This window comes from Belonocnema kinseyi, chromosome 3 (genome assembly GCF_010883055.1).
Source record: "Belonocnema kinseyi isolate 2016_QV_RU_SX_M_011 chromosome 3, B_treatae_v1, whole genome shotgun sequence".
Taxonomy (NCBI): Eukaryota; Metazoa; Arthropoda; class Insecta; order Hymenoptera; family Cynipidae; genus Belonocnema; species Belonocnema kinseyi.
The window spans coordinates 24,806,843-24,833,847 of NC_046659.1; the positions used below are offsets into that span (position 1 = coordinate 24,806,843).

The 27,005-nt window shown below is 31.3% G+C and overlaps 1 protein-coding gene across 1 annotated transcript in view; it reads left to right on the plus strand.

Annotated features, from left to right (window-relative positions):
- The first annotated feature begins 6,566 nt into the window (after window positions 1-6,566).
- Window positions 6,567-27,005, plus strand: part of LOC117169746 (26S proteasome regulatory subunit 6A-B) — a 147,527-nt gene continuing 127,088 nt past the window's right edge. The window contains exon 1 of the mRNA XM_033356252.1: window positions 6,567-6,752. Within this exon, the coding sequence (XP_033212143.1) occupies window positions 6,711-6,752 (42 nt within the window). The 5' untranslated portion in view covers window positions 6,567-6,710. The remainder of the gene's footprint in view (window positions 6,753-27,005) is intronic.

A 27,005-nucleotide genomic window follows, 5' to 3' on the forward strand; every position in this document is an offset into this window, starting at 1 on the left:
ATTTACAAAAAAAGTTCTTAGGTTCAAAAAAACATTCAGTGAACTGAAAAACTGTGGTCGGTAATATAGGTATTTAGCTGTGTCACATGCCCTTAATTGATTTTCTTATAACAGTTCGCCGTACAGTCTTACGTGTCAAACTTAAACTGCGCGGTCAAACTAACAAAATGGTGGAATTAAGCGGTTGCGTTACTTGAACGAAACAGAGCCCTCAAGTGGCTACACCATGTATTTGTTAGATCATGGATGGCACCACAAAAAGTAGGTCTGTCTTTTTCATTGAATTGCATTAAGAAAAAGCAAAAATAATTAAAAACTTGATGCTGTTTGTAAATAAACAAACAAAAAAATCTATGAAAAAATAAGAGTAACTATGACTAATTATTTCAAAAAAGAAAAAGTCATGAAAATATGTACTTTAATATGAATCAAGGTTAATTTTGAGATACATTTTGAAAGCAGTTCGAACTTTATATTTTTTTGTGATTTATTTTGTTCATATTATTGATTTTATTATTTGTTAAAGTTGAACAAAATTATTTATTGTTGAAATTATAAATGTAGCTAACGAAAAAATAATTAATGATAAAGACCTCAATGACAAAAATATTTAAAACATATACATGATCAGAAGAATTAATGAAAAATATATTACTTATATCCAACATAAATATAATAATAATTAGAATATACAAGACTACAACTTAATTTGCGAAGTAAAGAATCTTTGTTCTTTCAAAATCTTAAAAATTTAAATTTTTGAAGGACATATTTTTAAAAAGTGGTAATTGTAATTAAAATGTTTGAGGGAATCATTTGGAAAGAAGTCAATGACACGAATGATAAATGAGAAAATGGATTTAATATAGTGTATATATTTATTTAAATTGAATCAAACATCATATATACATTTATACCGTTCAATAATTTATTTGTTTCGTAATCTTGAAAGCTTTTTTCTCTCTGCATTCAGCCCCTAATAATTTTAGTTAAAAATTCAAATTTAAAGGAGATTTTGAATTAAATAGTTAATTATATTATTGCAAAGCTCATTTCTAAAATAAACAGACTATAAGCTATTAAAGTCTATAAACAAACGTACTGTACTCATGACGCACAGTTCGAGGAAATGCACTTTTTTCATTCAAAAATGTTCAGAGCCTTCAATTTTCTTGCGATTTTGAATTTTTCTGTTTTACATTAAAAATCATTAAATTCTATAGATCCTGACCCTCCAGAATTTTGTCTCTATTTTTTTATTAATAATTTTTCCAGCCAAAGTATGAACAAAGTCTTATTATCGGTAAAAATTTTTTTTTGCTAAAAGTGCTTCCCATTAATGTAGAAATGACATTTAATAACCAAAATAATTTAAAAGTTTATAATAACCACTGTGATAAACAATTTTTGTGTCAAAATATTAGAATTGGAGATTTTTCAAATTATAATTTCCTTCAATGGCCAGAACGACTTCAGGTGTTTCTTAAAATAATAAATATTTAATAATATTTGATAAAATATAACAATTTAAATTTTTGTAAACAAATTAGATAAACAAATTTAAAATGTTTGCCCTTTCACACAGAAATTTTTTTTTGCAAAGAAAAATTTTGTCTGCTATTGGACGAATGACTGCTAGTCACAAAAATATGAGAAGAGTTAACAATAACCACTGTTATTAACAAATCTTGTAACAAAATATTTAAACTTAAGGTTTTATCAAATTTCAATTTTTTTTATGGCCAAGTCGGTGGGTTATTGCCAAAATATGTTGTATTGAGTGAATCTTAGCATGTAGTGTTATGATTCATTTTCAATCTATTACGATTGAAAACCCGACTTTTTCCGAGTGATACTGCCGAAATTGGGACATTTTTTATGTAAATTGTTTATAAACATGTATGTTGTTATATTCTACTAAATATGAAAAAAAGATACATTTTTTAGGAATATCCGTAGCCATTGTAGCGATTAAAGAAAATAAAAATTTTTATGAAACCTTACATTTGAATATTTTGTCACGAGAATTATTTATAACAATGGTTAATGTTAACTTCCTACATATTTTTGTGACTAGCAGTTATTCTCCCAACAGCTTAAAATATTTCCAGTGTAATGAAAAGAATTCTACGCGATAGGACCAAAAATTTGAATTTCTTTATCTAATGTATTTACAAAAATTTAGATTGTTATATTTTATCAAATATTATTAAATATTTATTATTTCAGGGAATACCTGAAGTCTTCCTGGCGCTTGAAGGAAATAATAATTTTTAAAATCTCAAATTATAATATTTTGCCACAAGAATTGCTTATAACAATAGTTATTATAAACTTTTAAATTATTTTTGTTGTTAAATTTAATTCCTACATTAATGTGAATCACTTTTAGCACCAACACATTTTACCGATAATAAGACTATTTGTTAATTTGTTTATCAAATTTGTTTCCAACAAATAAATGGAATGATAAACAAATTATTTGTATTTTATGAGTACCAAAATATTAATTTTAAACAATATAAAGTTTTCCTGATCAGTTATCACAGCGTAAAAAATTGTTATGTACAAAATTTCATTTCTTTTATGCTTTGAGTAGAAAAATTATTAATAAACAGATAGAGAAGACAAAAGTTCGGAGCTTCAAGCTGAACGAAAAAAGTGAATTTTCTCCTACACTCCGTCATGAGTACGGTACGTTTGTTTATAGAGTTTAGTTGTTTATAGTCTGTTCATTTTACAAATGAAGCTTGCAATAATATAATCAAATATTTAATTCAAAATCTCCTTTAAATAACAAATTTTAAATAAAATTATTAGGAGTTGGATGCAGCGAGAAAAAGCTTTCAAGATTAAGCAACAAATAAATGATGGCACTGTATAAATGTATATATGATATTTGGTTCTATTTAAATAAATATATACATTATATTTAATAACATTAAACCACTTTCTCATTTATTAGTCTTTTCATTAACTTTTTACCAAATTAATCCCTCAGTATACAATATACGTCATATAGTTTTTAATAATTCTTCTGATCATGTATATGTTTTAAATATTTTTGTCATTGAGGTCTTTAATATTATTAATTTTTTCATTAGCTTCATTAAAAATTTTAACAAAAAATAATTTTGTTTAACTTTAACAAATAATAAAATCAATAATATGAGCAAAATAAATCACAAAAATATGAAGTCCGAAACGCTTTCAAAATGTATCTCAAAATTAAATTTTATTCATATTAAACTACATATTTTCATGACTTTTTCTTTTTTTTAATAATCAGTGATAATTAGACTTATTTTTTCATCTATTTTTTTTTGTTTATTTGCAAAAAGCATCAAGTTTTTAATTATTTTTTCTTTTTCCTAATGAAATTCACTGAAAAAGACAGACCTACTTTTTGTGGCGCCATCTGTTGGATTAGTTTAACTGACAATTCCCCTCCGGATCGGAAGAAAACAAAAGTGGGGCCGATGCATCGGGCTGCTGAGGTGTGATTTTTCGTAGTCGGAAAATGTTCGTAATGGCGGGAAGTTTTAAATGTAAAAATTAATTTAAAAAGATTATATCATTATTTGCATTTATTATAAATTTATTATAAGCAACGTTATAACAACAATTTATTATAAACAACAAATTATTTACAAAATAATTAAGAATTGGCATTGCTATATATTGTATATAGCTGACGTCATCTCCAATTCGGTTTGAGAGGTTCGGGGATGATAGTTAAAGTCGTTCCAATACAAACGTTTTATTTATTAATTTAGTGTAATTGAAAAGTCTGGAAGGTAAATAATATAAAATGCATAAATGTTGTATTGTTCATTGTTACGTATGAATACTCATATAGAAATTTCTAAAGAAACATTACTAATGCTATAATCATATAACATCAAATCTAACCTCTAAAGTTTACGTACACTTCAAAGATATATCTTTTTCTCCACCTTACAAAAATGATTGTACATAATAATAGTACAAATATAATAGAATTTCATAAATCCAAATAATAGTAAGAGTACTCTATCAATATCCAATAAAAACAACTTGTTTTTATGCAGGTTACATGGTTGTTATGAATTACGAGATAGGTAAAATTAGATGTCATTTTTGAGTTTTGAGTACCCTACATACTAAATTGTAATATATTAATTTTGACCGATCACTTACGATTTATCGGATATTCATTGATAATAATAACAATAACGATATTTTATTCTTTGAACGTTCCAGTAGAATGTTTTTGGAACGTTCCACTGGAAGAATCCCAAGTGGCGGACATTTTACACGCTCCGCGAACGTTCCTGGAACATCCCAATGGAACGTTGCGAAGGTTCCAGGAACGTTCCTGGAATGTTCCGTGCTACTAGGGACTAAATTAATAAATAAAAGGTTTGTATTGGAACGACTTGCACTACGTGTCTGAATCTCTCAAACCGAATTGACTATTACGTCTACTATACACAATATACAGCAATGTCAGTTCTTAATTATTTTGTAAATAATTTTGTGTCGATAGTGCATTCAAATTTATTCCAAATACTTTGCTTTTATCATTACAAAGAATAATTTTATCTTTTTCAATTAAATTTTACATTTAAAACTTCCCGCCATCTGTTCCTTTTCTGGTATTAAGGGCATGTGACACAGCTAAATACCTATATTACCGACCTCACTTTTTCCGTTCACTGAATGTTTTTTTGAACCTAAGAACTTTTTTTGTAAATAAAATATCGAGCTGAAACTTTGGGAAATGTATTAAAGCACAATAAAGTACGTTTAGGTACTGCATTTTGGTAGGAACTTCACTGAAAATTATTTCATCTTTTTTCTCAAACTCTGAGAAACTCAAACTTTGAGAAATGCAAGAGCCGAAAGAAAACTACGTTTAAGTACAATCAATTCCAACGGCATCAGCCGGTAACGTTGTAACGCCAGGTTTCGTATTTTCGTGTACAACGTTACCGGCTGATGCCGTTGGAATTGATTGTTGAAATACATTTTTTACATCTTTTATTATTAAGCTTTGTACTTAAACGTAGTTTTCTTTCGGCTCTTGCATTTATCAAAGTTCGAGACCGATATTTTATGTATAAAAAAAGTTCGAACGTTCAAAAAATGCTGAGGTTCAGGAAAAAGATGAAATAATTTTCAATGAAGTTCCTTCCGAAATGCAGTACCTAAACGTACTTTATTGTACTCTAATAAATCTTCCAAAGTTTCAGCTCGATATTTTATTTACAAAAAAAGTTCTTAGGTTCAAAAAAACATTCAGTGAACCGAAAAAGTGAGGTCGGTAATATAGGTATTTAGCTGTGTCACGTGCCCTTAATCGTGATAAATAGTATTAAAAACTTTAAAAAATTAAATTTTATGAAACCAACCACACTGGACGAAAAAGAAATTAAAAGACAAAAGTTGTGATGAGAGTGTACCCACGCAGCGGGCAGATTTCTGTTGACTGTGAATGATGTTTTTAAAGATTAAAACACAAACTACGCATCCTATCAAAAAGTGGTTCATAACTAATTTGTGGATATTTTTCAAATGCATAATTTTTGTATTCCCATCCTTTACCGTATTTTGCATAGTAATTTTTTTATTTTTCCATTATTTGTTATGTTGTGAAAATTTGAATATTTGATTTTTCAAGACAATTATAAAAGTTGTTATGTTACTCTTGTAGGGCATTGAAAAAGTAACATCTTTTTTTCTTAACTTTTTTTCATTTCGTGCGTTATTTGGCTTAAAAAGTTCATTTTCGTGTGTTTTGGAATTTTGTAAATACTATAACTCCGGTAATTCTTGGTTTTGTGCAAAAAGTCATAAGGATCAATTGTTCGTCTTCTCGAATACTATGAATATCCGCACAGAAAATTTTTGAAAAAAAGTGGTCTTAAAAATATTCAAAATGCTCTCACTTGTTGAATTTTCATGCAATTTGGTTGGCTAATGAACTTGACCTTTAGTTTAGAACACTAAAATAGTGTACCAAAGGCCAATATAATAAAATAATTTGTTCACAAGTTTTCGTGCTCACAGACAGACAGGCATACATACACATTCGTAAAAACCTGTTTTTTTGGCTCAGGGGGTCTCAAACGTGAATATTTGACAAACACGGGGGGGGGGGATTTGACACAAATCTTCATCATTTCTCTGGTGAGAATGTGCAAGCATCGTTAAAAATCGGCAGTCACAATAGGATGGAAGATTATCATTCTTTAAATATTTTTGAAAAAAGCACATCGAATTTTTTAAACACAATGCATTTTTACATTTTCGTGGTCTTTATAATTATTAAACGCGTATTTTTGATTTCCGTTTTACCTTCAGATGATTATTTATCAACATTTTTTCGAGTTATTTCTGCAATTCGCATATGCAGCGTTAAAATTGGTTTAAAGTTGCCGCTTGATTGCTTTGTGAAAATGGAAGCCGTAGTATGAATTCGTACGGGCCATTTGATTAGTTTAATTTCTTTTTAGATGCGCGTGGAGAGACCATATTTTGTTGCATGATCTATTGGATCATGCTTTATTGGATCATGGTTTATTTGATTATAAGGATTTGCTTAAAAGGATTAACTCTGTACGTGCTGAAATTACGAAAGCATACATAAAATTTATTTAATACTGATTTTTGGGGTTCATTAATTGATAATAAGGAATTTGATTTCAAGAGGACTATACCTGCTCGAAATGGCAACCCTAGAAGATAAATCCATTTGGGAAGATAGTGAGGTATGTAAACTTTTATAAGAAATCGTAAGTTATGTAGACTGAATGACTAGCACTTTTGTAAACTGTAACATTCACTGTAAAACATATTTGTTGTAATTTTACTATTTTTAGAGAGGGACGTTATATTTATAATTCCAAAAGAAGCGGTTTTACAAAAACAATGAGAAACTACCTTCAGTTTGTATTTTCACTTTAGGTTATGCGATGTTACAGTTCACTTTGTAAAAGCAAAAATGAGTTGTATGTTTGTAGGTTATGGTATTCTTATTGAAAATTACTTTAAAATTCCTAGAAGTGATTATATTTGTACAATGAATTGCAAATAACTTAATACTCAAATCAGAAATATTACAAACACTATTAGGAATGTCTAAAAATAATAAAAGACTATTTAAATTAACTTATATTATTAAATTTAATAAGAAAAGATGTAGCATAAAAATAAACTCTCATATTATATTCGTTTACAAAAGAAGGTCAATTTATTTCAAAGGAATTAAAATACGAAAACGGTACTTCTACACGATGTACATCAGCGATATATACATAGATATAAAAGTTCAAATCTTATTAGCACAGTCAACAAAAACACATTATTTCTTTCGAGTTTATAAAATCTAAATTGGACAGAAGTCGACTACATTGAATGTTTGTAATGTAGGCCCTGCAGGGGCCTACAAGTCGTCGACTTCGATCCAATTTAATTTTAAGCAGCCGCTTGAACTTCGAGAGGCATTTCCTTATTGACGTCTTGCGCAGGCCTATTAGCAATATCAGGTATTTCGTTAATTGAATTTTCAGTTACTGCTTAAAAAACATTTGTTTCACGGTGTAATTCTTTCATACAAAGATTTTATTATAAAAACAGAGCTAAATAAAACAGCAACAAGTGACACACACAAAAAAATATTTCGACAAACACACGTGCGCGCAGTTTTGGCTTTAATGGTGAATTATCGAAGATTCCCGCGTTCGCGATTTTTACTCCGTTTTTAGCCAGAACTCTAATTGAACCGCTGGCGATCAAAACGGGATACGCTCGAAACGACGTCCTTTCACATGGCCCCTGGGTCATATTTTTTCAGGTCAAATTTTATTGTTCTAATAACATATACCAATAGGAAATTTCATTGCGCATATTTTTAGTCCTATAAATAAATGTGATGACTATTAATTTTCGGAATAATCAAGAAAAGGTTACTTTTTTTCTGCAATCGCAAAATACGAATTGTTAAGATTCAAGGAAGTTTTTTGGAAAATATCAGGAAATTATGTTTTAGTTTTAAAGTCGCTATTCATTTAAGATATCAGCCCTGTCCCGTCCGCGTACTAGCTCGTCTTGCAATATCAACATCAGTATAACAGCGAACGATAGAAAGGTGAAGTTGACCATTAAAACGCATACGGGACAGCGCTGAGATCTTAAATCAATTGTGCCTTTAAAACTATAAAACCTAATTGCCTGATAAATTGATAGTGACAATTCTTTGAAATTCTATGGGATCCATTAGTTTCGTTATATCGTTTCGTATCTCCTTCTGATCGACAGCGGTTCAATTCTATTATTGCGAACTTCATCATTTTTCTATTTATAAAATGTTTCTTTAGCAATATTTGTGTACATTTCACACATAGAATTATTCTTTTAACTTTCTTAATTTAAATAAAACATATACGTATAAAAAACGTTAAATTCATTTTTTAGGATTTTTATCATTTTATAAATACTGTTATAAATTTGTGTTACAATTTTTCCAAATTTATGAAATTTTGCAACAACTTTTTGTTTTATTAAAAAAGAAAATGTACAATCACACGAATTATCGATATTCCTAAAATTGTGTACTCTTACGATCGTGAAGGAAATTCACTACGTTGGAAGTAGGGCACATTATTTCCGACTCTCAACGTGTTAGATTCGAGAAGTGAAAATGTACTTATACTATTTCTTTGCTATAGTGCCATACTATGAGTAGTACAATTACAAATTTATTTGGAATCCTAACCTTAAATCATCTTTAATCATCTTCCTAATCGGGGATTGGTTTTGTGATTACTAATATTCGAAATTTAATTGTTACTGCAGTACCCTGATTTTAGTAAAAGATCTTAAATATACCAAAATTTTTTTTCATTTCTAGTAATAGTTATGTGGCATTTTAAACTTATCTCAATCATATTTATAACCATTTGAGAATATTAATTCAATTTGCGTTTACTGTGTCCTTTCAAGTAAATTTCGGCCAACAATATAAATTGATCCTCATACTGATAGTACATTAAAACTAGCCCTAATTATTTTATAAGTAAACTTGATGATAAAAGAAACAACAATTGATTAAGACTAATTCTTACAATAAAAAAATATCCCCACTAAAATTTAAGTCATTATTCGGCTTCTCCAGTATGGTCCTTTAAACTAACTAACGAACAAAAATTTGTTAAGATTCGATGAATTCTAGATGAAAAAGGTGAGCGGAGAGCATTTTCTGACCACATTATCACTTTGTTTATCAAAAAATAGGCTGAAGAAGTAATTGTTTACTTTGACGGCTTCTGCTCAAATGGCTCTAAAGCGTATGTATATTGTTCAAAATGACTAATTACAGGAAGATAATAATAAAACAAAAGAGGCAAGAAGGTTTTTGCAACTTGTTCATTGTTTCTAATTGTCAAAATGTACGAAATAGTATGTACCTGACAGACAATAGTTGTGGTTCGAGATGTTTCCGATCATTTTTCTGCGGCCAGTCGCTAACACGTGTTCTTTTTAAGAGCGAGCTGGAAAATGGATTCGAGATGTGACCCATCACTCTTATACGACCAGTTTCTAGCATGTGTTCTTTTTTTTAAACCTTCTTGCCCCTTCTGTTTTATTATTATCTTCCTTTATTAGTCATTTTGAACAGGAGCCGTCAAAACAAACTCTATCAGGAGTAATTGTTAGTGATTTCAGTCAGGTACGCAAGGTGCATCTTAGCCTGTTTTTTCATAAACAAAGCGATAATATGGTCTAAAAATCCTCTTCTCCCACCTTCATCATTTATAATTCATCAAATTAAAAAAGACATTGTTCGTTAGTTTAAAGGGCCATACTACCCTGGCAGATCGAAGAAACCGAAAGGGGTCTCTACAAAGTACCCTTAAAGATCCTACTAAGTCCTCCTTCGTTTCCTGCTTTAAAAACTAAAAAAAAAAACAGCAAGATTAACTTTTAAATTGTTAAAATTCGGACTCGACGATGCAATTTTCATTAGAATCTCACGGAGTAATCGCAGTACTTTTTTTTGCAGCGTTAACATTTTTTTTAATGTCATTAACTTCTGCTGAAGCATACTTCAAGCGCATCCATAATAGCTCAAAACGGTATGTTGCGCGCGAAGTTTAAAAATAAATTTCAAAATTGGCAAATAAATGTAAATAAATATGTGTGATAATTTATATGTCTAATTTTATGCAAATTTAATAAATTCTCCGATAAGAATAATGTGAAAAATGAGAATTTAAACAAATCCTTTACCTTTAGTCCTAGCATCTCGTCTCGTAACCTCAAGGGCACTGCTTGACTGCTCTCACTTGCATCGCAGCATTGTTTTCTGAGGTTTCCACTGCGTGGCGCTAGCATCCAGACAAAATTCTTAAAATTACCGACGGAACGCTTTTTACTGCTACTAAAAGATGATGCACCTGAAGCCGCATTTGGTCCATGTAAATTACAGGTATTTTATTATTTAAAGTTTTTAGCGCTGCAAGAAAAAGTATTACGATCACTCCGTGAGTTTCTAAAGCAAATTTTAACGTAGAAGCCGAATTTCAACAATTCAAAAGTTGATCGTACTTTTTTTTTTAAGAAGGAACCGAAGGTGGACTTAGTGGGGTCTTTAAGGGTACTTTTTAGAGGCTCCTTTCGGTCCGCCAGAGTAGAGATGCCGGTATTCTAAAGTTTTACTCATAAGATCGATTGAGAATTAATTTACATAATGAAATGTTTATTTTTATGTTTTATTGCACGAGGTCTTCATATTTAAGCAAGGTGCAATATCGTTACGAAAAAGCACAATTTTATTTAATTTAAATTTAGCGATTAAGATTTCTACTCTCCTTCATATTTTTAGATTTTTGATTAATGAGTTTAAACTTCACTCGCACAACGAGGTCTTAACATTAAAAAAGTGCAAAGTCGTTACGAGATTAGTTATACTTTTAAATTTTGATATCAGGTAATTTACCCAATTAAAATGTTAAAATAAAGAAAACATTTATCACTTTTTGATTCAAGATTTAAAATGTTGCTCAAGGTCCCCATTGTTAAATAGAGTACAGAGTCGTTACAACATTTACACACATTTATGTTTTTAATTATTTAAATTCCCTACAAACTTTTAATCAAAACTTCAAAATGCAATCATGCACAACAAGGTCTCCATCGTTACATGGACTGCAGTGTCGTTACCAACATCACAAACATTTACATTAATTTTTTTTGAGAATTCCTCGTAAACTCACGTTAATTATCAAAATTTCAAGAAAGAATGAGGATAATTATTTTTAAAAGGGAGAAGGAGACTCCCTGAAGAGTAACTTTCCTTCAATTAAATTTATATGACGCAAATTCACAAGTAGAAACTGTCTTCATTGACAGTTTTCCTTGAATCGAGCAGCAACCAAGCACGTCTCTCCTAGCTGAAACTCCTGGTAGAAGAATACCTGGTAGCGATGCATCTAAGCCTCATTCACCCATCTGTCATTGAAGACAGAGTTTTGAATGATATAAACGTAATCAAAAAAGGACGCTACACTCAACGGCTTCTCTTGTGTGAAATAAAACCTTCCGCTCACTAAACTATTCAAATTCATTAGAATTCGGATATTTAGACTAAGTTTATGGGAATTTAACCATCTTTAAAATAAATTAGTTCATGCATGATTATAACGACTTTGTACTCCATGATTATGCGGAGACCTCGTTGTGCATGGTTGCACTAGCTACTGAAATGTTTATGGGTATTTTAATTTTATTTTTAACAAAAAGAATAGAACCAGAAAAGAATTCGTAACGACTTTGAAATTTATCTTACGATAAAAACCTCGTGCGAAGGATGCTTTGGTTCTGGGTTTAATATTAGAGGAGAATCCTATTTTTGTTTATTGCTATATAAGGGGCCATCCATATACCACGTGGACACTTTAGGGGGAGGGGAAGTATGGCAAAATTCCACGCTTGACCACGAGGAAGACCGGGGATTCGGGCTAGAATTCACGTGGACACACATTTCTCTAAATCTGTGGAAAATATACTGAAATGAGACAAGGTATACTCGACCTTTTATATTGTGCTCGCGCACAATATCATTTTTATTATAATTTTTGTCACGACTTTTCCTTTGAAATTCAAGTCATTTTTAAGCTCACGTTCATAAGCTAATCCGAATTTTTACAGCTAATTCATCGCTGCTTATGGACTTCTTGTAGTCCGGGAGCTCGCAACAAATCTATGAACGTCATTTTAGTACTCAATAAAATTTCAGATTATTTGGTTTTCATAGTCAACAGTTCGAAATTGTTTGACTGACTAATAGCTGTTAGTGCATTTTGCAACAATTTATCGTTAAACTAGTCAAAAATGCGAGTGAAAAAACATAATTTTAGTATTCTTGAAACCCACGGGGGTTAATTGTTTCAATGCTAAGAACTAACAATAAGTTTGACTGACAGCTTCTCGGTGGTGCCAAAAATGAATGGCAAACTGTCAAACATGTCAAAAATTCAAGTGAAAAAACGTCATTTTGGTACTTTTGAAATTCATTGGGAATGATTGTTTAAATGCTAAGAACGGTGGTGCCAAAGCTGACTGGCAGGCTGTCAAAAATGCCAAAAATTCGACTGAAGAAACGTCATTTTAATACTCTTGACAGCCATTGGGGATGACTTTTTAGGTGCAAAGAACTAACAAAAATTTTGACTGGCAGTTTTTGAGTGGTGCCAAACTTGACTAGCAGGCTGTCAAACATATAAAAAATGACATGATGATAACTAGAACCTTTATTTTAGTACACTTGAAACCCATATGGAATGATTGTTTCGGTGCAAACAACTAACAAGGAGTTTGACTGACAGCCCCTGAGTGGTGCCAAAGTTGACTGGCAGGCTGTCAAACATGCCAAAAATTCTAGAGAAGAAACGTCATTTTAGTACTCTTGAAACCCATTGGGAATGATTGTTTGAATGCTGAAAACTAACAAAAACTTTGACTGGCAGCATTTCGGTGGTGCTAAAGTTGGCTGACAGACTGGCAAGCATATAAAAAATGACAAATTGAAGATTAGAACAGTCATTTCAGTACTTCTGAAACGTATTGGGGATGATTTTTTATGTGCTAAAAAGTAAGATCATAATTGATTGGCTGTTCCTCAGTGGTGCCTAATTTGACTGGAAGACTGTCTAGCATGTCGAAAATTCTAGTGAAAAAACGTTATTTTAGTACTTTTTAAACGCATTGAGGATGATTGTTTTGGTGCAAACAACTAACAAAGAATTTGACTGGCAGCTCCTGATTAGTTCCAAAATTGACTGACTGCTGATTTTAATCAGCAACTAAATGAAAGTTTTGTCCTGTTCGTTAACTAAAATTTTCATCTATAGGATACTTCTCTAAAACTAATATGTACATATAAAAAAAAAGAAACTACAAAATTTTTAAGTAAATTCATAGCTTGCAACAATGGGTTTCAAGAGTACTAAAATGACGTTTCTTCACTTGAATTTTTTGCATGTTTGACAGTCCGCCAGTCAGCTTTGACACCGCCGAGAAGCTGCCAGTCAATTTTTTTTTAGTTCTTTGCACCTAAAAAATCATCCCCAATGGGTTTCAAGAGTACTAAAATGACGTTTTTTCACTCGAATTTGTGACATTTTCGACAGGCTGCCAGTTAACTTTGGCACCACACACGAGCAGCCATTCAAACTTCTTGTTAGTTTTTAGCATCCAAACAATCATTCCCCGTAGGTTTGAAGAGTACTAAAATGACGCTTTTTCACTCGAACTTTCGACGATTTACCGATAATTTGTTGCAAAATGCACCAACAGCTGTTAGCCAGTCAACGAATTTCGAATTTTTGACTATGAAAACAAAAGAATATGAAATTTTAGTGAGTACTACAAGGACGTCCATGGAATTGTCGCAAGCTCTCGGACATTTTGAAGACTAATAATGTCTATATTTTCATAAAATTTGTTCACGTGGACAAAGTAATGGGGGGGGGCTTGTCCAAATTCCATGGCTGTTCACGTGTGGGGGGGGGTCAAAAAGTGGTGGAAAATTGTCCACGTGGTATATGGATGGCCCCTGAGAGGATTTTTTTTTAAAATGAATTTAACTCATCGCTAAAAGACGCAATCATCTCTCCGCAATCGCCTCTCGGAATCGTTCAAACCTTTACTCTAAATCTCAACACTCCCTCCCTTTGAAGTTTAAAAATCAATACTAAAAACTTCCAATTCTCTAAAGCAAATAAGACAAATTGAATAAGAAATAATTCCTTCCTGTAAGTAATTAACTCTACAATGTAGTATGACAATGTTTTAACTCAGGCAGTCTCTTTAACTTTACATTGGTCTCTCATGTGGCTCGGGGCATCTATACGTTTAGTTGTCACTTTCATCTGTCGATAGGTTCCTGCCGATGAAAAAGCACTGGTGAACGGCAGTAGATAGGTAAGGCCGGTTCTGGACCACTTTTTTTCGTACGAATATCAAACTTGCGGCAAGAGCGCAGAAGGCTGTAAGATTGGTTTCGCTCCTTGTGTTGATTAACGAATCTCAGTTTGAACGATCCATACTATCGATATTGGAAATCAATACTTAAAAATCATGGGAATGGATATTTTCAGCCTCAAAAATATGGAATATGATATGATATACGATATCGCAATAGTAAGGCTATTTAATACCTGCTATTCCCGAAATTGAAGTTTTTCACGCCAAAATAATATAATTTTTTATGTATTAAATGTTTATAGCAATGGTGCGTCATTGAAAATTTCCAAGATCTGCAACCACCCTAGTGCTATTACGATAATTCTCGGTAAACAAAATTCCTTTCTGATGACTTCATAGTCGATTCCTGAAATTCTTATCTATGTGAACTAAATTAACTAAACGTTCTCCTTTGATATTTGCTGACAGGGGCGTAATATTTCATATAATGTTAAACAATTCTCGGTAAACAAAATTCTATTCTGGTGACGTCATCGTCGATTCCTGGAATCCTTATCTATGTGAAGTAAATTAATTAAACATTCTCCTTTGATATTTGCCGACAGAAGCCTCATATTTCATATAATGTTAAACAATTCTCGTTAAACAAAATTCCATTCTGATGACGTCATCGTCGATTCCTGGAATCCCTATCTATGTGAACTAAATTAATTAAACATTCTCCTTTGATATTTGGCGACATGGGCGTCATATTTCATATAATATTAAACAATTTCTGGGGTAAACAAAATTCCATCCTGATGACGTCACCATAGTTCCAGGAATCCTTATCTACAGTGTTGCTATGTTTCAACTGTTTTCCGTACGAATAACAACAAGTAATACGGAATCTGGATCGCTATGGGTGAGTGCATATCCGTGTTAGTTATAAGGTGTGCATCCGTGTGAGGCAGGTTAAGAGTGCTACTTGGTGCTAGGCGATGAGTGATCATCCCCTGATAAGTAAGCCGCCAGAAGATATGATGTAAGTGGTGACATATTTCCTATATATTAATGAATTTATCGTTGATAATAATTGCTTGTTGTTGTCAATATAATTCTGAGAAATAGTCGGTGTGTTTGATGTAGAGTGTGTGATATGATTATTTTCATTGTAATTTCTGAGAAAAAAAAGATGCATGTGTTTAGGTGACATTTGATATGGGGGTTATGCATGGCATCCTGTTTTTGACTATTAAATTGATTTACTGCTTCCTGATAGATGAAACATTATTCTGTAGTCTAGAATCAACTAGAAAATTAAAATAAAGAAATATTCAAAGTCAATTGAATGGTTCAGGCGCAAGAAAGGTATCTAAAATCATAAAAATAGGATTCCATAAGGTAGATCAAATGCTCAGGGATCCTTGTCGCTTTATTCACGTATCAAGTAGAAAGCGAGCGAGAACTAGAGATACATTAAAGATTTAAAATAAAAGTTTAAAAAACACAAAATATAATAAAATATTTGAACATTTTTTCAATCATCCACTTAAGCTACTGTATAGTCTTTATAGAAATCGAGAATGATCTAATTTAGCTTTAAAATTATTTTTCTATAATGTTAAATCTTCTGAAACAAAAAAGTTAGATATATATTACTATCAGGGACCATAGAAACCTACCTTACCGATATTCTACAGCTGTGGTGGTTCGCGCTATGTTTCCACAATATTCGGAATGGCTTCATCAAATTATACTACGCAATTTTTTTGTAAACAACTGCAAGGTTATTTTTAGTGACGCATTACTTTTTTTAAACGGCAAAAACGTTATATTTCAAATGTGTCTAGATGTGTCAATTATAGTTTAGAATCTTGTAGAATATTTCGACAAAGAGGGGATATATTAATAGATAGAGACAGTAAATCATATGCAGCATGCATACCTTAAAGAGAAAAATAGATGGAGAGAGAGAGAGAGACTAAGAACCGTTGAAATCATCTTTCAAATAATAGAGTAATCTGCTAAAAAAGATTCAATTTATTTACTTCAAACATTAAAATAAAGCAATTATCTTCTAAAACTAATGACATCATCATTAAATTTTAGTGTGCAATTTTTCTTAAACAACTTTAAGGTTATTGTAAATGATGCATTACATTTCGTGATGTTAAGAAACTGTATCCGCACGTATTGATTATAACTTAGAACCTTCTAGAACAATTGGACAAAGAGGCAGATATATTAATAGATACAGAGAGAGGTGTGTATTAAAAAATGTTTTAAATAAAAAATAATGTTGTAAGATTGCAGAAGGCTTTGCTATTGATTAACTCGAAAAATACCAATAGATTCCTAAGAGATCCCTTTGCATACAGTAGATCACTGTAACAGATTTAGAATTTTTTTGATAAAGCTAGGATGTAAAGTAAACTATTAGCAATTAAGACCAGGTAGGTCCCCCTGTAATGATAATATTACATCAACTATTTGAGATGAAGAACATATAATTTGAATAACTTGAATGCTCTTTTTAGCATTTATGAAATAAATCAGGTACATAATTTTTAGAGTTGACTGCTACAAACGATGAAATCATCTTTCACATAATAGAGTAATCTGCTAAAAAGATATAATTTACTGAGTTGAAACAATAATATCTAATGCAAGGACACTGTGAATCAAAAATTTAAAGTAAAGTATTGAACACGTATATTAAAATGCACTATTATGTGCAACTGCCGAAAATCTTGGTTTTTCTTAGAACCAACATTTTATTTTAAATTGTAGTTAAATAAACCCATTTAAAGGGGCCAGGATTTCAAGTTAACAGAATAAGTAAATGAAAACTTAGTTTGATTAAGAAGAGGTCTTTGGTTAACAGAGGTTACGATGTAGTGCGCCACTATCAGGTATGTTGCTTTTCATATAGATGTAACCACGCTTCTCCTGTTAAATCTTGTATTCTCTTAAATCAAAGTAACTAAACTATTAAAAATGTATGTAGAAGAACGAGAAAGAGTAGAGGAGGAGGAGGTGGAGAAAAGGAGAAGGATGAGGTTATAGTAATGGTGTAGTTAAAACAAGTAGGTACTGAAAATATTGGATTCAATGATTATATCATCCGAATCGTATGTTGTGTGGCATTTGGATGTGCAAATAAAAGGAGCGCAACAGCTTTAAAATAACAACAACAACAAAACTTAAGGAAACTGCAGGTAACACCTTGTTCATGCGTTCTAAGTGTATCTCCATTCTTTGTACTGCACTCTGCGATGAATTTGATAAATCTAGTTACATAGATAAGGATTTCTTATTAATAGAATCGTGAACATACTTTTGTCTCAACTATAGCAACTTAGAAAACTAAAACTTAGTTTGATTAACAAGAGGTCTTTGGTTTACAGATATTACCAGAGTCGCCACAATCAGATATGCTGCTTTTCTTATAGTTGTAACCACGTTTTTTTCTCCTGTTGAATCTTGAATGATCCTAAATCAAGTTAAATAAGCTCCTAAAATATATGTAGAAGAATAACAAAATAAAATAGGGGGTTTGAGGGGGAAGAGGAGGATATGATAATGATTTAGTTAATGTAAATAGGTTCTGAAAATATTAGATAGAATGCTAACTTATACTAAATATTCTGTTTTATAAGATGATTTCCTAAACTACAATTAATTCAGGTAAGGGAAATCAATAAATACACATACATTTAAAAAAGTCAAATTTACTCAACTTATTTCGTTACAATAAACGTATAAAAATTATATATCCAATTTTTAAACTTATTACTTACTTTGTACAGTGTTGATTCCATTTCATCAATCTCCTCCCGTATTTCATTAACAATTGAAATAATTTCGTGTACATTATTTACCTTTCCAGCTAGTAGTTCTTGTAAAGATGACGGGAGAAATAAAGAACGGAATCGTACAGAATAAAACAGAATATTTAGTATAAGTTATCATTCTATCTAATATTTTCAGAACCTATTTACCTTAACGAAATCATTATCATATCCTCCTCTTCCTCCTCAAACCCCCTATATTATTTTGTTATTCTTCTACACATATTTTAGTTTACTAAGTTGCTATAGTTGAGACAAAAGTATGTTCACGATTCAATTAATAAGAAATCCTTAACTATTCAACTAGGATTTAGGTTTCTATGGACTGGCTTTTATGATCTCTGAATTAAATTAGTTATCTAGAAAGCAATGTACCATCCTCGATTTCTATAAAAACTATATTAACTTTGGATTTAAAAAGTTCCAGAAAGTAGAGATTCACTGTGTCATTTTTTTATAATGTTTGATTCACAGTTTCCTTGCACTGAATTTTCATACTGCTGAATTTATTTTTGTTGTTTATGATGCTTTATTTTAATGTTTGAAGTAAATACATTGAATCTTTTTTAGCAGAATAATCTATTATGCGAAGGATGATTTCAACCTTTCTTAGTCAAGTATAATATTTATGTAGCTGATTTATTTGATAAATTCTAGCAAGCGTTTTGAAATTGTATTTTCTTCATTCCAAATGGCTGATTGGGCATCCTAGCTATATCAATATACATTTCCAAATCTGCTACAGTGATCAACTGTATGTAATCGGACCTATTAAGAATCTGTTTGTATTTTTCAAGTTACTCAATAGCAAAGCCTTTTGTAATCTTACAAAATTATTTCTGATTTAAAAAATTTTTAAATACATATATCTCCCTCTCTCTCGCTCTCCTTTTCTCTTTCTCCCTAAACTATACATGCTGCATATCATTTAGCATCTTTATCTATTAATATTTCTCCTTTTTGTCGAAATATTCTAAAAGATGCTAAATTGCAATCGACAGTTCTACTATCGGCGAGAAAATTCGAGGCCTCTGGCTTTGACTTTGAATAAGTATGTGAAGAAAAAATGGTAGGTTAATAAAAAAGGTCTCATTTTAGAGGTGCAAATGTTGTACGTTAATGAGCCGCAAAGTAATATTCCAAAAAATTATTTGCAGCTTACAGATATGAAAATCTGATGAAAAATAAGGAAATTTGATAGCTTTTAAAAACAGTGAACTTTGAAGCATAGTTTTTTATTGAAAAAATAATAGGAAAAATCTGACAAAATGCATGATGGCCACAAGATGTAACCTGATCCTATATATCCGACTAGGACAGCCTTTATTGCTCTGGCATAAAATTTTTTACCAGGCTTTATTACTTTGATGTAACCAATGCATCGGAATCTTTTATTTTGATCAAAATGAAAACTCATTTCCTTTGCATATTTTTTGAGTGAAGTGTCATATTTGATTGATTTATAAGGAGTTCTGTTGTATGCATGTACAGCAGCATCGGCAGCCAGTTCCCACATACTTTTAGGCAAACCAGAATCAAACATGTATTCTCTTACTTTTTCTTGAATTGTCCTATTCCATCTTTATGGTACTCCATTATGTTCCGTTATGTATGGTGGTGTAAAATCTGGTTTTATTTTTTCTTCCTTTAATATTTTTATGAATTTTCTTCCAGTGTATTCTGTGCCTTGATCTGACTTTATAAAACATACCATTTAATCCTTTCCTATCAAATTTCTTTCTTGTACGAGATATCTTTCCAAAGCTTTTCCAGATTCATCCTTCGACTTCAAAGTGTATGCTTTTGCTGATCAAGAATAATTATCTATGAATGAAATAATGGATCTCTTTTGAACAGGATAAGTTACTGGCTTTATTGGTCCCATGATATCCGCCTGTATAACTTCAGGCGGACGTTGTGCCCTGTTTCTCATTTTCTTTGACTGCAACTTTTCCAACTTAGCCATGATACATATTTCACACCCTAAAATGGACTCATCGAATTTAACGTTTTGTAGATTCTTGTATATTTTCTGTAACTGTTTCAAATAGTTCAACGATACATGGCCTAATCTAACATGCCATAGCATTGCTTTGTTGTATCTTTTGATATCCTTCGGCTTCTTCTCGAAAGGATCAGCAACGAACATTACTTCAAGCTTTTTAAACGACTCAAGTTTATCTATTTTAATTATCTGTCTTTGAGAAATTATCTTACATTATAAACTGCTTCTGATTCTCCCTCTCACTCTCTGAATAATCGCTTTTGACTTACGTAACATCTCCCTCCGAATGTGACAAGCTTGCGACTTCTCCTTCCGGAGTTGGCGAACTAACAATTTCTCTCTCCGAAATCCATCTTCCTTCATTGTCTTTTTCATTCTGTGATTGTTTTGCTGCTTCATAATACATAACTAGCCTTTGTTTACAACTTCAGTCTTCATATACTGTAACTTTGTCATCTTGTAATTTGTCTTTTCTGATTCTGAAACGCACTGTCCAATTCGGGTTATCCTAATTACCAATAATGCCGCGCGGCAGCTCTAGCTGCTATAGTGGGTCGAGTCAAATCTCGTGGCAGTACATAGAAACATTACCTCTCGCTTCATTGTTCTGAATTTCGTCGAAACATGCTTGTGCAATTCTACTTCCCTCTCCCCTTTTTAGCCTCTCTTCAAACCTCCAGGCTCTCTTAATTTGTCTAGAAATCATTTTTTGTCTTCCTAACTCTTCGTTTAACATATATCCTGGGCAACTCCAGCTAACCCCCATTACTTACCTCAGAAATCGTTCATGCATGCTCTCAACTTTCCTATGTTACTTCCGTCCCCAAATCTCCACACCATAACACAACGCCGCCCACACCAACGCATCAAACAACCAGACTCTCATTCTCCAAACGTTCTTGAACCTTCTCTTTCCTATACGCCATACTTGGCCCATTACTTTACTCGCACATTCAATTCTTTTTCTAACCTGCAGCTCGTTTCACCCTTCTGCCTCAAAACAAAAACCTAGGTAACAGAACTCCTCCACAATTTCCACTTTTTGGCCCAAAACTCAACGAGCACCCTTGCTTTAGATCTCGGCCTGTCCAGAAAACCTACCCTTTTTTCTTTCCTATTTTCACCCTTATCCTGGTTTCAGTAAAAATTTCCTTTATCCTCTCCACCAACTTTTCCTCTACACCCCTCTCTTTCATTGCCTGACATAGCACTTTTCTGTTCACTGAGTCAAAAGCTGCTTTCAAATCTACGAACAAACCGACTAGTTTCCCTTTCTTTCTCCCCAAATTTCTGTAAACTAAATAGTTAAATACGTAGATGTTGTCTATAGTTCCCATCCCTTTTCTAAATCCCGTCTGATTATGTGGGATACTTTCTTTTTGTTCTGCCTGACTCCAACTTTTTTCTTAAGATTTCTGCATATATTTTATAGCCGGCTGACATTAGAGTGATCCCTCTGCATTCCTCTACCTTCTTTCCTTCCCCTTTCTTCATAAGTGGTACCACCAGTCCCGTCGTCCACTCTTCCGGCCAACCTTCCCTTTCCAGACCTTGTTGACCTCTTCCACATCCCACCCCTAATCCTTTCTCCTCCTAACTTCATCTCTTCGTTCTCCATCCCATCTTCTCTTGTCGCCTTGTTTCTTCGTAACATCTAATATGTACATCTATCATAAATAATTAATTCATAATATTCTATATATCTATGAATAGTAATTATATCATCGAGAACGTAGATAATGAAAAAAATCCATCAAATAGTAAATTTTAAGAAATGATTCACTCTTCCAGTTTTCCTTTACTACTATACGTCTTCTGTGGAGTGCGTCCCGCGCAGCGGCAACGAAGTCGTACAATTTATTCGACGGTCTCGCCGCTCTCACTAAAATGTGCAAGGAAACACGCACTTGAGTTTTTTAATTCTGCGAAACGATCGCTCTAGCCAGATACTGCTCCTAACCTCAAAATCACAATAAAAACTTCCATCGCATTTTACATCATCAGTGGAATTCGATCATGTTAATTTTCATACTCATAGAAAACAGTAAATTATAACTAAAAACACTCATTTAAAACTAAAAATACTGCATTGTTACACTAACCTCAATCAGAATCAGAAAAGTACCGTTGAACTGCTTCCAATTCAGTTTCACAACAAAAATCAGCTTCATAATATTTATAAGCTTCTAAACTTTTATATGCTTTTACTTGTTTTGCGGTGTAAAAACTGTGAGATTGAATAAAACATGACATTACATCCTTTATAGTAATCGAGGGCACTGAACTCACGTTTTCACTCAAATCTATATCTTTAAGAGCATACGGGTGAAAATTCTCTATTTTTTGCCATTTTTTATGTATTGGGTCTTGACATCTCCTGACAATTTGGCCAAGTATTCAATCTGCCTTTCAAAAAAGCCAAAACAATGTTATTCCATCAGAGGTACGGCCATTTTAAATTGTATGGGCTAATGAGAATGCTTTATGCCAATTTTGGCACCCTGTGCTACTCGGCTTGCGATAGGCCTGCCGGGCTGGTTCACCGCATCAGGTGCGCGATTCAAAATTACTTTAAAAAACAATTCTTGTAATATAAATAAATAATTATTAATGACGAATATAATATAAATATAATAATGATAATATTTGAATTTTTCTAAAAAAAACATTTCAGCTGAGAATATTGTTCCTTTCGATTGAGACGTGACAAAACGACACTCAAAGGAAAAAAAAGCCATCATTGCTAAAAAAAAGTGCAATGGGGAGCAGCCTTCTAAGCCTGCTTTAAATATATAATTATATCAATTCCCAGAAAATACATACAAAATATTAAACCATTATAAATAATTATTTTCAATCACTTTTCCAAAAAATTTCTTTTTAAATTCTTTTTAAATGTGCTGTGAAATATAAGTTAGTCTTTGGAATTCAATGAAAATAAACTGTTATTTATAGAATGTATGTTATAATTTTTTATTTGCCTTAAATCAAAAGTTACACAATTTAAATACAATCTTGTGCATTTTTGAATAATTATTTATTTAAAATACCATAATTGTTTTTTAATCTAATTTAAATTGTACGTCAATTGCGGCCGACCAACGCGCGGCCCTAACGCAAGCGGAGTATCACAGGGTGCCAACATTGGAATCACTGGATTACTCTCGTCTCACAAATGGGTCCCGGAGTGAGGCCACTCGTGTCAGATCGTGGTAGAAATTTACCCCGACCATACCTACCGTTTGGGAGCCGCAAAACAGAAGGTGCACGATTACCACTGTAATTTCGTGTGTAAGCCGAAAATGCACGACTCGAACTTCGGTTTTCTCAGGTTTTCTGATGCACGATGATTGCTGATCTGAAAGCTTCAGAAAACTTCGGTTTTCTTCTATCAGGGTGGCCACATGTCAGGGAAGTCAGGGAAATGATAGGGAAAATAAAATTGGCGACTAGATATTATGTGACAATTATGTACAGAACGTAAATGTAGATGCCAAACCACCCTAGTCACACGACTGCTTTTTAGGGTTTTAAAATTATTTCAACTTATCTTTAAAAATAATTTAATCACTATTTGAAAAAATTATTTTAGAAAAAGTCTTCTCTCAAAAAATTTTCAATCATTCTGAAAATTTAGATTGTTCGTTATATGAAAATGGATTTTTCTCGTTTAAAATTTGTTGTGCTGGAAGTTGCCTAAAGGCAATAAAAGATGCATCGAAAAGGGTAAATTATATTTTTCGAACATACACACATAGATTGGAAAATAATGTTGTAAAAGATGTTGAAATTTTAGCTCATACATTATGAGGGTTATTTTTGTAAAGATTAGGGGTGAGAAATAATTATGCTTGAAAGTAACATCTTACTATTTTATAAGTTCCATCTATGTAGGTAACTACTTTTTCCAATACGTGTTTTCATTACAGGGTGTTGCTTTTTTATATAAGGGTTAATTTTGCAAAAGCGATTCATATGCCATTGGAAAATAAAGAAAGAGCACAAAAATCCTAACAGTTAATGTATACAATTTTTGGCATTAGTCTGCAGGTTTGTATTCGGATACAAATACGGGGGTTGTTTTTATAGCGATTAAGGGTGAAGAATAATTTTGCTTCTCAGTTATGCTTTGAAAATACTGTGTTAATATTTTAAAAGTATTTTCCATCTAGATAGTTTCTTTTTTTTAAATACGTTTTTGCAGCACAGAGGGTTGCTTTTAAAAATAAGAATCTATTTTTAAAAAGTGTTATCACATTGGAAAGCAGATAAGTAGAAAAATAAAATAGCCTAGTCAGTTTTTAATACTTTTTTCACTACAGGGGGCAACTCTTTTGAAATATGATTTGATTTTACAAAAGCAATTCATAGCGCATTGTAAAGCAGAAAATAGCAAAAAATCTAACCTAGTCATTTTTGTTAATTACATGATTTTTTTAGAGGGTGCCGCTGAGTTGACGGCAAGCTAGCGCCCCCCTGTTTTCTCAAAAACGAATAGTCATTATGTCATTTTATGACATTTTGTTTTTAGTTAGTGGCGCCGCTGAGTTGTCTGACCTTAATTTATCCATACTGCCATATAAAGCACATTTTTCTGGCTTGTTTCATTATTTTACTTAGCACTATATTGAAACCTTATTCGTTTTTGTAACAATTTCCTGTCAGGGAAATTCGTCTAAATGTCAGGGAAAATTCAGGGAAATTGAAATATTGAATCTTGTGGCCATCCTGTCTATTTATACCTCGATCACCATATGAAAGAAATCGAAGAAATGGGCGATTTTGATGTTTCGTGTGATTCTTAATTTCATGCATGCGTCGATTTTGAGGTTATGTTTTTCAAGTGTATATAATATGATATTATTACTATTATATATGTTATTAATGTTAATATTATAATTGTAAAATATTATATTATTATTAATGAATAGTTGACAAGTTTTTAATAGAAATAGTTAAACTTTCAACTAAACCAATTATTTTTCTGAAAAAAGATAAATTTGGAATAAAATACGTAAATTAAAAAAACAATTTTTAATTGTTTTCAACATAATAGTAAAATTTTGTAACAAAAATTTAAATTGTCATCCAAAAAGCTCAATTGTATACTAAAAAAAGGAATTTTTAATAAAATACATGAACTTTGTACAAAAGAAATTTATTTTCCATCAAGACTAATTTTTTATACACAAAATTAATATTTAATCATAGTTGAATTTACGGCAAGAAAGATTAATTTTCTACCAAGAAAGACGAGTATTCAATAAAATACAAAAAATTTCAACTAAAGAAGATCACTTTTCAATGAAATATAGAATAGTTAAATTTGTAGTTAAAAAATTAATTTTTAATAAAAAAAAGAATTTTCTACAAAATACAGTGAAACTCTTCTATAGTGTCGATTTTGGTGCTGAGGGTGGGTGGGAACTAACTCATTATAACCTGCTCCGCTTTTGTTTGCTTACCCCTGAGTGCTCATCTGAATGACAACCGCAGATCCCTCTATTAAAGAGTTTAACTATAGTTAAATTTTCAGAAAACAAATTTTTCCAACTAAATTGATGAATCATCAGCCAAAAAACAACTAAATTTTTAACAAAGTAGTCCCACTTTCAACCAGAAAATATGAAAAAAAAATCGTTTAAATTCTTTGAAATCGCTTCAACTTATTGAAATTAATTGAAAATTCCCAGCAATGTTTTAAAATATCCTAAAAAATTTTTAATCCTTTAAAATCGCTTGAAATTTTTCAAAGCTCTTAAAAATGCTTTACAATTTTTAAAAAACCCTAAAATTCATCATATCCTTCAAAATCTCAGCCTACATTATTGAAATAAATTGAAAATGCCTTGGAATCTATTAAGATATCCTAAGATATATCAAATCCTTTAAAATCTCTTGTTAAATTACTGTAAAAAATTGAAAATTCCATGGAACCTTTTAAAATACTCTCCAATATTTCGAAGCCTTGAAATTCTTTTGAAAGACCATTACATCTTTTAAAGATTTCTAAAGTACTTTGGAATTTTTTCAAATAACCCTGCTAAAGTTGTTAAAATTCTCTGAAATTCCTTTAAATTATAAAAATAAGTTGAAAAATTCCTTGACATCTGTTAAAACATCCAGAAATATTTAAAATCCTTAAAAATCTTTTGAAACTTTTTAAAGCTCTTGAAAATATCTTAAAATTTTAAAAACACTCGGAAATATTTCAAATCCTTTAAAATCTCACATTAAATTTCTGTAATCAATTGAATATACATTGGACTTTTTTTTTAAGATTTCTAAAGTACTTTGGAGTTAAAAAAAAAACCGTCTGAAATTTTTTTAATTCTTTGAAATTCCTTTAAATTATCAAAATAAGTTGAAATTTCCTTGACATCTTTTAAAAGATCGTCAAATATTTAAAATCTTTTGAAAACTGTGGATATTTTTAAAAGCTTCAGATTGAAATTTAAAAAACAGAAAAATTTCAAAACGTTAAATATTAAAATGTTTCTCGATTACAGTTTTGAAAATGGAATCAATAAAAATTTTAAACTTTCAGAATTTTATTTTCAAAACTTTTCAACTATGAATTATGAATAATTTTCAACTCGATGGGTTTCAAGTCTTCAAAAATTGAATTGTAAACATAGAAGTTAATTTACAGAAAATTAGTAATCATAAATAAATTGAAAGCGTTCAAAATTTAAAAG